The sequence below is a fragment of the Oryctolagus cuniculus genome, chromosome 14, assembly GCF_051225735.1.
Source record: "Oryctolagus cuniculus isolate XC-2025 breed Fujian yellow rabbit chromosome 14, ASM5122573v1, whole genome shotgun sequence".
Lineage (NCBI taxonomy): Eukaryota > Metazoa > Chordata > Mammalia > Lagomorpha > Leporidae > Oryctolagus > Oryctolagus cuniculus.
Genome location: NC_142880.1, coordinates 76,107,083 through 76,120,273, shown reverse-complemented (window position 1 = coordinate 76,120,273; position 13,191 = coordinate 76,107,083). Strand labels below are relative to the sequence as shown.

General features: G+C 40.2%; 1 protein-coding gene across 3 annotated transcripts in view; it reads left to right on the top strand.

Moving 5' to 3' along the window:
- SLC38A9 (solute carrier family 38 member 9) overlaps positions 1-13,191 on the top strand; it is a 101,994-nt gene that overhangs the window by 76,735 nt on the left and 12,068 nt on the right. For 2 of the 3 annotated variants that reach the window (XM_002714039.6, XM_089312796.1), the window contains exons 11-13: positions 2,595-2,701; positions 10,145-10,258; positions 12,569-12,717. In XM_002714039.6, the coding sequence (XP_002714085.1) occupies positions 2,595-2,701; positions 10,145-10,258; positions 12,569-12,717 (370 nt within the window). Of the gene's footprint in view, positions 1-2,594; positions 2,702-10,144; positions 10,259-12,568; positions 12,777-13,191 lie in introns of all 3 variants that reach the window. The other variant, XR_517789.5, reaches the window with a different exon arrangement.

Genomic DNA, 13,191 nt, shown 5'->3' with positions numbered 1-13,191 from the left:
CTTGTCAAAAAAAAAAAAATACCATGTTGAACCCCATAAATACATAGAATTTTTCTGTGTCCATTAAACAAAACAAATATTTTATAAGAACACCAGTTATTGGCTTAGGGGGGGTCACAAAAACAAAACAATCATAATATAAAGATATACACAAGAGACATAGCACACAGATTGCATGTAAATAACAATTAGTCAGAGAAAGATTCTCAAAAAGGAATATTTTTAAGAACCGAAGGGAGATTGCTAAATGGAGTGTTGGTCAAGGGAACAGTATGTTTAAGTAGCAGTTAAAGCGTGAGATAAAATGACCCATTTAGGAAGTTGGAAGAATTTGAATGGCCAGAGTAAAAGAATAGTTGTAGGGAAAGTGATAGGAGATAAGGATAAAAAGGCACAGACCAGACCAAGAGGAGCCTTCTATTTTAAGTCAGAATAACTCTGGAACTTTTTCCCCTTTATTTGGGGTGACCTGAACTAGGAGATAGGCTTATCTTTAGGAAACCAGTAAGAGGTGTTTCAAAAAGTTCATAGAAAATGTATTTGATGGAAAAACTATACTTATATTTCAGAAAAAAAATTTTTGGTGTCAAATTTATAATTTCTCAGACTTTTTGAAGTAACTTTCATAGTTCTGTAATTCTCTGCCTAAATACAGAATTCATCATGGAACTGCTACAATTTTTTTTTTAAATCAGAAGTATTACATCCTCATTTATTCACTCTCTGAATCAACAGGGTATCTAGAAAAGCAGTGAGAGTGAGAACACTATCAGAGCCCTGGGATATGCTTAGATAACTGAAAACTGGATGATGAGGGATCCAAGACCCAAATCCCACCTCACCGTCTGCTTTCTCACTCCACTTCCAATACCAGCTTTGTCAGCTCAGATTCTCCAGTAAATAGACACCAAAAAGGAGTGAATTGTGCCAAATAGACCTGGAGGTGTAACTCACCCCATTGAGAAACTCTCGTGCAAATAATGTCGAGGAGTGCAGGGTTGGTCCTGGTATCGTGCTGTGCTCAGCTGTTGTAGGAGCTGCCCAGGGAGAGAGTGACTTCTGGTTGTGCGGGCAGCAGATCCCAAAGGGTTTGCAGCTGGAACCTGTCACCTACCCACACTCCTTGCGTTGGCCTCTTGCTGAGGGGAGAGCTGAGCAGTACACCTTCATGGCTGTCACGGCTTTATAATATGTTAATATGAATTTGGCATATTAATAAGAAAATTAATTCACAAGGCAAATATATGTCTCCTTTGCTGTTGTGAGATCCTTTGTCTTCATATAATTTCTAATCGGATAATCGTAGGTATATATATAAAAAGTTGATTTAAATTTTTTTTTCTATTTAGCTATGTTACGTTGAATTTTACTAGAGATTTTCAGGGGCAGGCATTTGGCACAGGAGTTTAAGAAACCACATGGGACTCTGCATCCCTGTTGGAGTGCCTGGGTTGAGGCTCAGCCCTTCTGCTTGGATCCAGCTTCCTGCTAATGTGTACCCTGGAGACAGTGATACCTAAAGAAGTTGAGTCCTCCCACACAGGTGGAAGACCCAGATTGAATTCTGGGCTCCTGACCTTTGCTGGCCCAGCCCTGCATGGTGCAGGCGTTCAGGAGTGAACCAGTAGGTGGAAGTTCTCCCTCTGGCACTTTTTCTGTTGTTTCTCTGCCAAGAATATCTGCAAGTCATAACGTCATCTGCAAATAATAAGGATTTTATCAACTATTCAAAAATGATGACTTTATGAAAATTATATAAATATAATACTGACCTATTGATCTGCAGTGTTATCAGTTTTTCTCTTAAGAAAGTGTCAAGTGTCCTGTTCCTGATTTATTTTTAAAAATAAAACAGAAGTGGAAATGACCTCCAATTTTATTTTATTGCTGACATATAAAATTTTTAAAAGATTATAGATGGGCTGGCACTGTGGCATAGTAAGTTAAACCTCTGCCTGCAGTGCTGGCATCCCCATATGGATGCTGGTTTGTGTCCCAGCTGCTCCTCTTCCTAGCCAGCTCTCTGCTAATGGCCTGGGAAGGCAGTGGAGATGGCACATGTGCTCCTAGCTTCAGATCGCCCAGCTCTGACCTTTGCGGCCACTTGGGAAGTGAACCAGCAGTACCAGATTAGTCCTCTGCTTGTGACTCCAGCATCCCTCATTGGAGCTTCAATTTGAGTCCCAGCTACTCTGCTTCTGACCTAGCTCCCTGCTAATGTACCTGGGAAAGTGGCAGAAGATGACCCAATTATTTGGGCCTATGCCACCCATGTGGGAGACTAGGATAAGTTCCTGACTCTGAGCGTTGCCTGGCTCAGACCCAGCTGTTGGGGCCAGTTTGGGGAGTAATATGGAAGATATCTCTCTCTTTCTCTCTCTCTCTCTCTCTGCCTCTCTCTCTCTCTCTCTCTCTCTATTTCTCTCTGTTGCTCTACCTTTCAAATCAATTGGTAAATCTAAAAGAAAAAGAATGAAAGAGCAGAGTCAACTAATTGGTGGCAATCTGCTTTTTGGCTACTAACTGATTGCCTCATTTTCTAGCTGTCAGTTTTAACTTTTTTTTTTTTTAATTTTTGTCTCTTTTTCTCCCAGAGATAAGATTTCAATTTCCACAGCTGACTGGTGTGCTTACCCTTGCTTTCTTTATTCATAATTGCATTATCACACTCCTGAAGAACAACAAGAACCAAGAAAACAACGTGAGTACTTATCTGAGTACTTGACTTCTGTATCTGCTGAGCGTAGATTTTTTTTCTTGAGTCAGTATTTGAGGCATTTTGTATTTGGAGTACAATTATGAATGTTACAGAGTCTTAGTTTTTAAACATCAGCCATAAAGCAGTGGTCAGCAAACTGCTTCTATAAAGATTCTGGTGACAAATATTTTAGGTTTGATAGCCCATATGGTATTTGTTACAACTACCCAACTGCTGTGTGCGCAAAAGCAGCCATAGACAATAAGTAAACAAAGCATGGTAGCTGTGTGTGTGTTTTAAAGATTTATTTATTTTATTTGAAAGGCAGAGTTATAGAGAGGCAGAGAGAAAGGGAGGGAGGGAGGGGTCCTCTATCTGCTGGTTCACTCCCCAGATGGCTGATCAGGAGCCAGGAGCTTCTGGGTGTCTGGGTCTCCCATGTGGGTTCAGGGGCCCAAGGACTTGGGCCATCTTCTACTGTTCTCCCAGGCCATAGCAGAGAGCTGAATGGGAAGCGGAGCAGCCGGGACTCGAACTGATGCCCACATGGGATGCTGGTATTGCAGGCAGAAGCTTCACTCACTACGCCACAGTGCCAGACCTATGGCTGTGTTTTAATAAAAGTTTATTTACCAAAACAAGTGGCAAACCATATTAGGCCCATGGGCCATAGTTTGCCAGCCCTTGCCAAACAGCAACTGCTAAAAAAATAAAGAGGTATAGCTAACCAGCCAATAATAAAATTATAAAGTTCTTTTAAAAAATATGAGCTAGAAGAAGACAGGGAGAAGAGAGCAAAGAATAAGAGAGACAAATAGAAAACAAATAGCAAGGTAGTAGATTTAAACACCATCATATGATAATTCCATCAAATGTAAGTGGTCAAAACATTACAATTAAAATGCAGAGATTGGGGCCAGTGTTTTGGCACAGAAGTTAAGTTTCTACCTGCAGTGCTGGTGTCCCTTATAAGCACTGCTTTGAGTCCCAGCTGCTCCACTTCCAATCCAGTTCCCTATTGATGTGCCCCGAAGGGCAGCAGAAGGTGACCCAGGTGCCTAGGCCCCTGACATCCACATGGGAGACCCAGAATGGAGTTCCTGGCTCCTGGCTCCTGGCCTCCAGCTCCAACTGTTGTGGTCATTTGGGGAATGAACCTACAGGTGAAAAATCTCTTTCTCTCTCTGCCTTTCAAATAAATAAATCTTTTTTAAAAAATGCAGAGTTGACCAGATGGACTTAAAAAAAAAAAAAAAAAGCCTTACAATATGCTATCCATAAGACTTAGACATGGGGCTGGCACTGTGGCGTAGTGGGCTAAGCTTCCACTTGCGGCACCAGCATCCCATATTTGGCACCAGTTCGAGTTCTGGGCTGCTCTTCTTCCAGTCCAGCTCTCTACTATGACCTCGGAAAGCAGTGGAAAATGGCCTAAGTGCTTGGGCCCCTGCACCCGCATTGGAAACCCAAAAGAAGCTCTCTGTCTCCTGGCTTCAGATCTGCCCAGCTCCAGCCTTTTGCAGCCATTTGGGGAGTAAACCAATGGATGGAAGACCTTTCTCTCTGTGTCCCCCCTCCTCTCTCTGTAACTCTACCTCTCAAATAAATAGATAAAATCTTTAAGGGGCCAGCACAGTGGCGCAGTAGGTTAATCTTCCTGTGGCGCCGGCATCCCATATGGGCATGCTGGTTCAAGACCTGGCTGCTGCTCTTCCAATCCAGCTCTCTGCTGTGGCCTGGGAAAGCAGTAGGAGATGGCCCAAGCCCTTGGGCCCCTGCACCCACATGGGAGACCAGGAAGAAGCTCCTGGCTCCTGGCTTCGGATCGGCGCAGCTCCGGCCGTTGCGGCCATTTGGGGAGTGAATCAACAATGGAAGACCTTTCTCTCTGTTCCTCCCTCTCACTTTCTGTAACTCTGCTTCTCAAATAAATAAATAAAATCTTTAAAGAAAAATAAAATAAAATCGTCAAAAAAATGACTTAGACATACCATGTAAATGCTAAACCCAAGAAAGATAGAGCAACTATATTAATATCAGGTAAAGTAGACTTCAGAATGAGAAGTAGTACCAGAGGTAAAAAAAAAAGAGCATTACATAATGCTATTTAGGATCAGTTCTTCAAAAAGAAGTAATAATCCAAAATGTTGGGGCAGGCATTTTGGTGTAGTGGATTAAAGCACTACTTGGGAATCCTGCATCGCATGTCAGAATGCCTGGGATGGAGTCATAGCTCTGTTTCCAGTCAAACTTCCTGCCAATGTGCACCCTGGGAGGCAACAGAAACACAAGAACATTTAACAAAATACACCATATGCTGGGTCATAAAACAAGTCTCAACACATTTAAAAGGATCAGAATTATACAAGGTATGTTCTTCAGTCATAATGGAATGAAGTTCCAAATCAACAACAGAAAGAAATTGGGAAATTGACAAATAATATGGAAAGGAAATAGCATACTTCTTTTTTTTTTAAGATTTTTTTTATTTATTTGAGAGGTAGAGTTACAGACAGTGAGAGGGAGAGACAGAGAGGAAGGTCTTCCATCCACTGGTTCATTTTCCAGATGGCTGCAACGGGCTGAGCCAAGCCAATCCAAAGCCCGGAGCCCGGAGCTTCCTCTGGGTCTCCCACGAAGGTGCAGGGGCTCAAGCACTTGGGCCATCTTCCACAGCCTCTGAGAGCTGGATCAGAAGAGGAACAGCCAGAACTAGAACCAGCACCCATATGGGATGGCAGCGCCACAGGCAGAGGATTAACCTACTGTACCACAGCACCGGCCCCCTAAACAGCATACTTCTAAGCAAGTAGTGAGTCAAAGAAGAAATCCCAAGAAAAATTAGAAAAGCCTTCTCAGTGGAGAAAAGTTAGGTCACAAATTGGAGTAAGAATATGTTAAACTATTCCATCATCATCTTTCCTGACCATACATCTGGCATGTTACCTGTACATTGGAGTTGAGTAACTGGATTTTCCATATTTCTTTACGTCGAAATTCATTTTCTCCCTATGTAAAAATAGCAGTAATAATACCTACTTGTCAGGGTTAAATGAGAATTAAATATTATAAAATAGGAAACATGTTTTTAGTCTCTTTAATCCTCTTTCCCTTTCTTTCCTGAGACCAACCTAGATCATAGTACCCCCCAAATTCAGGATTTGTATGAATTGGATCATTCTATCGTTAAGGTCTTCCTAATAACAGAGAACAACCTCATATACCTGAGTCACGGGGGAAAGAATTGCAGTTTTATTGAAATCTAAATTTTAACCTGAACGCTCCTATGTTTTTTTTTTTATTCCTAGTCATAACTAGTTTGTCTTCCTAGAAAACAGTCTCAAAACAATGAGCTAAAAATGACAGGCAGTTCTCACAATACGTGATTCCTTTATGCACAAATTTCTATTACTGTGCCTTAGTTAAGTTGCATCAGTAGCCTCTAACAATGTGATGCAAAATTCAGTTAGCACAGCATTTGAGCCATGAACACTCACATAAAGTAATAACTGCTAATCCTTCATTTTACAGATCATAACAGAAATAACAGGTATACATCATGATTAGTGAGCAGTCACATCACTACTCAAAATACTGTCAGTGATTGATCACTGTGCCTTACTCACTTACCACGTGGTCTGCAAAGCAAGCAGTTGTATTGACTCCTTATCTCTGGGTGATAAAACAGGTGATATTTTACCAATGTAGTTAATTGAAAGAGGAAATTGGCAAAAAAAAAATGCTTAAATGCAACAATGAAACATAATAATACTGGAAATGAAATTTCAACAAAACATAAGAAATAGCTTACAATTGTATCCAATTGTAGAAATATAATCTTATCAGTATAGATTTGGAAAGTGGTTGTGATGAAGAGAAAGAATATGGCCTAGAGAAAACAAGACTCTCAGGAAACTACATTAAAAGAATTCTGAGACAATTCACAGCATTCATAGCACAAAGAATGAAATAATAGAAGCTGATGCGGAGTTAGAATCAAATAGTACGGCAATTCACCAAGGCGTGGACAAGAGGCTTGATCCATATAGTGAGTACCAGAGTGAGAAAGGGGCATGGAGAGCAGAGGTTAATGTTGGTAATGGTTAGTCATTCCAAACTCAGTAAACAAAGCTTTGAAAGGAGAAAACAAAAGAGTGGAAAAGGCTTCCTTCTCTTCTGTTTAAATTATGATCTAAAGATATCTGTGCAGAGAGAATAATAAGGCTCCTGAACAGGTGTAGTGATCATTTTCCAGGTTTCCAAGTTCAACTTACTATTTTATCTACACATAATTTCTCCATGGCTCATGTCAGTAGATGGGAAATCATTTCTACAGTAAGGCATCACTTACCAAAAAAATGTAACATAAAGGGATTAAACATCATCCAGCTCCTTCCTTATTATCAGATTATGTAGTCTCTGTTGCTCTTCTGAATATGTGAATTGACCTCTTGATATTTCTTTACTGTGTTTGAACCAGAACTTGTACAGTATTTTGTTGTTAGTTGGTTTAATTTATGTTTTTCTGTCTTTATTTAATTATATTCCTCTGCTTGCTTCTTTAACAACTTGAGGTACATTCTAATGTGTTACTTTTTCCATCTTCATATGCATCTGAAGTTCACCTGGCTGTACACCAACACAAGCTTCTATGTGCCTGTCTGGGGTAGAACTGTGTGGTCAGTTTCTGTGTTTCTGTTAGTAATGCTCCCCTGGATAGTATTTTCACTGTGAACAGAGCATGGAACAAATAATAAACTACGCTTGACAAACAGAAAGTGGCTCCCAGACCCACTGCTGGCCCTACTGTAAACCCAGTACTTGTTCTGAGTCGACATTCTGTCTTTGGATCCCCACTACCAACCCTGCCAGCCACTGCTTGTTCCCGAGGCTTGACGTATTACCAGTTTATACTGTCACTTGTGTCTCTTTTTAAATATAATTTATGCTTTGAGTCACATTTTCTAAAAGATGGTTTTGTTCTAGAAACCTTTTCCCATTCAGTGGGCTTTCAGGAGGCCTTACGTGTAGGCCTAGTACGGAGATGGCTTGGATTTGAGCCAGAGAATAGCAAATCCCACATATGTACATGCTGTTCACAGGTGGCATGTTTGCCAGGATCATGCTAAACCTCAGCTGCTTTAATGAAAGCATTAATTCTGTTTGCTAGAATATTTTCAGATGAAAACAAGTAACTGACCCTGTTCTACTGATTGTTATGTTGCAGTATATAAAACAGAGTTTTTCTGGTTTTAGTATTTCTCTAGCTTCTCTCTGTGTGCTATCTTTTATGCTTTGTTACTTTTATTTTTTCCCCATTATTGTTGTCTGTTATCTGGGACACGATGCATAGGAATCTGGTCTGCTCTCCATCGTCTTGGCTAAGGACATACAATTTGGAACTAAAAGGCCTTTATGAAAAAATTATTTATTTACTTAAAAAGAGAGACAGACATAGACAGGGACATAGACACAGACACAGAGAGATCTTCTATCTGCTGGATTAGTCCCCAAATGCCCACAACAATTCAGGGCTGTACCAGCCAGAGGACAAGAGCCCCAAGCTCAACCTGGATTTTCCATCTGTGTGATAAGGACTCAGCTACTTGAGTTATAACCTGCCTAATGCACTCTACCCCAATGCTGGCCTCTGGCTTACTTTTATAATAAAAAATAATGACATTCACAATACAGCATAAGAGGTACTGTTTCGAAGTATGTGTACAGTGCTATAGGACAGGAAAGCAGAAGGGAAAAGATTTTATTATGTCTTATACCTTATAAACCTGTGGACTTTAAGTCTCTATCAAAGTTCCCCTAGAATGTGCTAAGCTACAAAGACCAAAATAATGTGGTTCAGTGTTGTGTAAGCTAGACTCTGTGGAATGGTGGCTGTCTTCTGTACATACAGCTCTTTCTGGCATGGTTGTTTTGCCTACCAATATTTTTTACAAGGCTACTTCTGTTCTAAAGTGGCATTGAGTGAGTAGGTTGAGGGTGGAGTGACTTTCAAACATCATTATAGGATTCTACTACCTTTGATATGAAAATAGGCATTGCCTGGATCATTTCTGTTCATCCCACACAAGAACGTGAGGCACTCAAGAGCTGACCGTTAAGACAACCTTAAAACAGCCCGCGGTGGGCCCTAGAGTTGCATGACCTAAAGAGGAAAGGTTTGGAAATCCTTCTCCTGGATATTCAGTCATCCTCTCTCCTCAGCTCTAAACAATGAGAAGTTATGTGGGCGGGCTCGAGCCAACTTTTGTAAACCTTTGGCTCCGTAGTCCTAACCATCATCTAATTTAGGGCATGAAATCGTTGGTTTATTTTCAAACAGATTGTCAACTAAGAGCTGATTCTAAGATTTCTCATAGCTAGTTATTTGCTTTTTAACCAAATTTATATTCAAGATTATAAAACTCTGCTGCTGTTTTATCCTATTCAAGGAGGAAATATTTCCCAAAACTCAGAAATGTCTTCTAGTGCTAAGTGTCTAATGTTTTCATTGTGTTATCAAACTAAAAAATTGTGTATAATTTTTGTCTACTCTGTTTTCCTAGCTTTCAAAATAATTTGTGTTTAAAATGAAAAATGAATAGGCTTATTGCCATAATTTACTGATGCTGCATTGTTTGGCTGTAACTGTAGTGGTGAAGGAGATGATTTGTAAGCAGTGGAATCTCTTCTGTTTGGATCTGACAGCTGGCTGCATTAAGTATCTTGGAGCTTTGCATGGAGATGGGAGGGTGGGAACAGCAGTGGAAGAAAGCAGTCCACTTTATTTAATGTTCTGCGTTTGTTTGCTGACTCCAGTAACAACATTTTGCAGCTGTTTGAACAGCTGTCTTTTGATTTCCCTTTATTTATTGTTTAGGTTTGTTAAGCTTATGTTTAATACCTACTTATTGTTTGCTCTTTAACTATCTTTCCTTTTATTATTAAATATATTTTAATGTGTTCCCCTCTCTTGTGGCCTACATGTGCTTTGATGATAGAGGTTAATTTACTAAAGGGAGAATTTTTTAAATTTTAACAGTCAAGCAGTAAGTAGGTGGCTTATACTTATTTTCTTTCTGTCCCTCATCTTTATAATTGTAGATAACTATTTTATAATATAATAAATAAATTACCTTTTGAAATTAAGTCAGAATTTTGATCATGTTAAACCACTGTTTATATTAATGTCCTACATCTGCCAGCAGGTAGCTTAGTCTTGATACCCCAAACTAGTGTTTCTTAAAAATTGGCAGATTATTTGTAAATGCATGTGGATTTTGTTTTAACTACTTTCTGTGAACAGGTTGGGTATCTAGAAAGTAAAACACATACACAAAGTAAGAAGATAAATTTTGCACTTATCTGTTGGGCTTCTTATTTAACCTATTCAAGTAGCCTTACTGCAGATTTCTTCAATGTTATAGAAATTGTATTCTGTACTTACAGGTGAGAGATCTATGCATTGCTTATATGTTGGTGACATTAACTTATCTGTATATTGGAGCTCTGGTTTTTGCTTCATTTCCTTCACCACCATTATCAAAAGATTGTATTGAGCAGGTAAGGCACTGTGTACCCTTTCTGTGTGGTTACCTAAATGTTCGTAAATGCATAGTAGGCAGGATAACCCAGTAGCACAATGACCATACCAGCAGGCCTGGGTTTGAATACCCTCTCCACTGCCCACTCTAAGTGTGAGAATGAAAGCCCCTTCTCCACCCTTTCTGAGCTTCGGCTTCCTTTTCCATTATACTGTAGGATAAAATTCATTATGTTTTAGATAACATTGCATGCAGGCACCTTATGGCAAATTATTCTTGTGATGTATATATATTTCTCTTACAAGTAGTTCTCATGAACTTATAAAACCTCCACTGAGCATACATTGAACTCCCTTATTTCCCAAAGCCCAGATGTGGAAGTACTATGGGTAAACTAGTTTTAACGAGTTCCTCTGTCCATGGAGCTGACTCGGATTTTGATGCTGAGTGGCAGGCACCAAAATAAAGGCAGACTATTCGGTCGTTGAAAAGATACATAGAGAGGCCGGCGCCATGTCACAATAGGCTAATCCTCCTCCTGCGGCACCGGCACACTGGGTTCTAGTCCCGGTCGGGGCGCTGGATTCTGTCCCGGTTGCCCCTCTTCCAGTCCAGCTCTCTGCTGTGGTCCGGGAAGGCAGTGGAGGATGGCCTAAGTGCTTGGGCCCTACACCCACATGGGAGACCAGGAGAAGCACCTGGCTCCTGGCTTTGGATCAGTGCGGTGCGCCGGCTGCAGTGGCCATTGGAGGGTGAACCAACAGAAAAGGAAGACCTTTCTCTCTGTCTGTCTCTCTCTCACTATCCACTCTGCCTGTCCAAAAAAAAAAAAAAAAAAAAAAAAAAAAAAAAAAAAGAGAGAGAGAGAGAGAGAGAGAGAGAGATACATAGAGATAAAAGGAAATAGCAATCTTTGGGGGCCAACATTGTGGTGCAGTGGGTTAAGCCCCAACCTGTGGTCGCCATTCCATACCAGTGCTGGTTTGAGTCGTGGCTGTCCCACTTCCCATCCCTGCGAATGTATGGGTGGATGATGGCACAAGTCCTTGGTCTCCTACCACCCATGTGGGAGACCCGGAAGATTTCCAGGCTCCTGGCTTTTACTTAGCCCAGCCCCAGTCACTGTAGCCATTTGGGAAGTGAAGCAACAGATGGAAGACCTCTCTGTCCTTCCCTCTCTCTCTGTACTCTGCCTTTCAAATAAATAAAATAAATCTTTGGGGGGAAAAATCTTACTGAAAGGTTGCCATAGGTAACAATTTCTTTGATTTAACCCATGAAAATTAGGAGGAGTACTCATATAATCTCTAGTTTAATGTGACCAAAAACTTCTCTTTCTATCCCTGCCTCCCTCTCTCTCTCTCCCTCCCTCCCTCCCTCCCTCTCTCTCTCTCCCTCCCTCTCTCTCTCTCTAACACACACACACACACACACACACACAAAAGAGCTTTTCACAAGTGGCTTTTCTAGTCATAAGAAATTCCTCAAATAGAGTACAGTGGAATATACAATGTGACTTATTACAGCCAAATTATAATGGTATTCTCATCTTCATGAGAGAAATGGGACTGAGTTACTGCTGTTATGATAACTTGAAATGTTCTTATAGTCTTGATTTCCTTAATTCCTTGATTCCAAAGGTTTGCTGAAAATTTCCCCAGTACAAAAAAAAAATCTCATATAAAGCCCACTTCTTTGGGGATAGTAATATTTGTAGTGTTTATATTTGAAAGGGAAAAATAAAAATTCTGAATTATTAGCTTTGTTTTTGTTACCAAACTAAAATAGACAAAAGAGCTATGAAAGGACATAGAAATAAATCCTCGCTATTTAGTGATAGACTGTAAATGGTAATGGCACCTTCACCTTCCTCTGTTCCCTTGACTTTGAAAGCACTACAGTACTTTGAAAGAAGAAAAGCAAAGAGCTAATGAGCATGAAATAGCACTGAATTTATGTAATCATTTAAGTGTATTAAAACAGATTTGAGTGTTGTGCTTGAGTCCACCAGGGAGTATGCTGCTCAGTCTGTCTGTGGTGAAGTTCAGGATTGTCTTTGTTGTTGTTTTAATGTCAAGGCTGTCTGAGACTGCGGTTGAAAAACAGAATAAAAATGTGGCATTGTCAGATTTCTATCAAGTTTCTAAGCACTTGTGAGTCTGTACTTACCTCATTGGAAGATAGTTAACCTGCAGTTTGTGGGTGGGCACCAGCCCACGAGCCGCAGTTTGAATAGCACCTTTGTTCAAAATAAGCAGTAAATGTTCCGTTTTACGAACTTGTGCTGAGTTAGATTGCTGACATTACCTCATTATCTTTCTTGCGATAGAACTTTTTAGACAACTTCCCTAGCAGTGACACCCTGTCCTTCATTGCAAGGATGTTCCTGCTGTTCCAGATGATGACGGTATACCCACTCCTAGGCTACTTGGCTCGTGTCCAGCTATTGGGCCATATCTTCGGTGACGTTTATCCTAGGTAAGGGCTCTTCTCTTGACCAGCAAGATGTGCCAAGCAACAAATGACTGTGCAAACAGGTCAGTTTAAAGTGTGACTGATCCTTTTGCTATAAAAATTTGCCTAATGAAAATGGTTACTAAGGATAGATCATGGATGTCCTGTTCACCTGAAGAGTTTTAAAAATAGAAGGCACTCCCTTGTCCAGAATGATTTAGCACTCATTCTTTCCAGCGTGGTTAATCAGCTCTGACAACAGTTATATTTATCTTATGATTCCGTGGCTATTAATCTACACATTGCTAAGAAGCTCATAGTGTATATATAGTACCTCTGTTGGCATGTGTTTCTAATGAGAAGCAGCACTTTTATTTTAATTATTGGTCACTGGTACTTGTATATTTATTAACATTTGTGCATTTTTACATAAATTATCAGTTGTTTAGAATTGAAGATGAGAAGTTTAAGTTCTTATTTAATGTAGAGCCAGCTTGA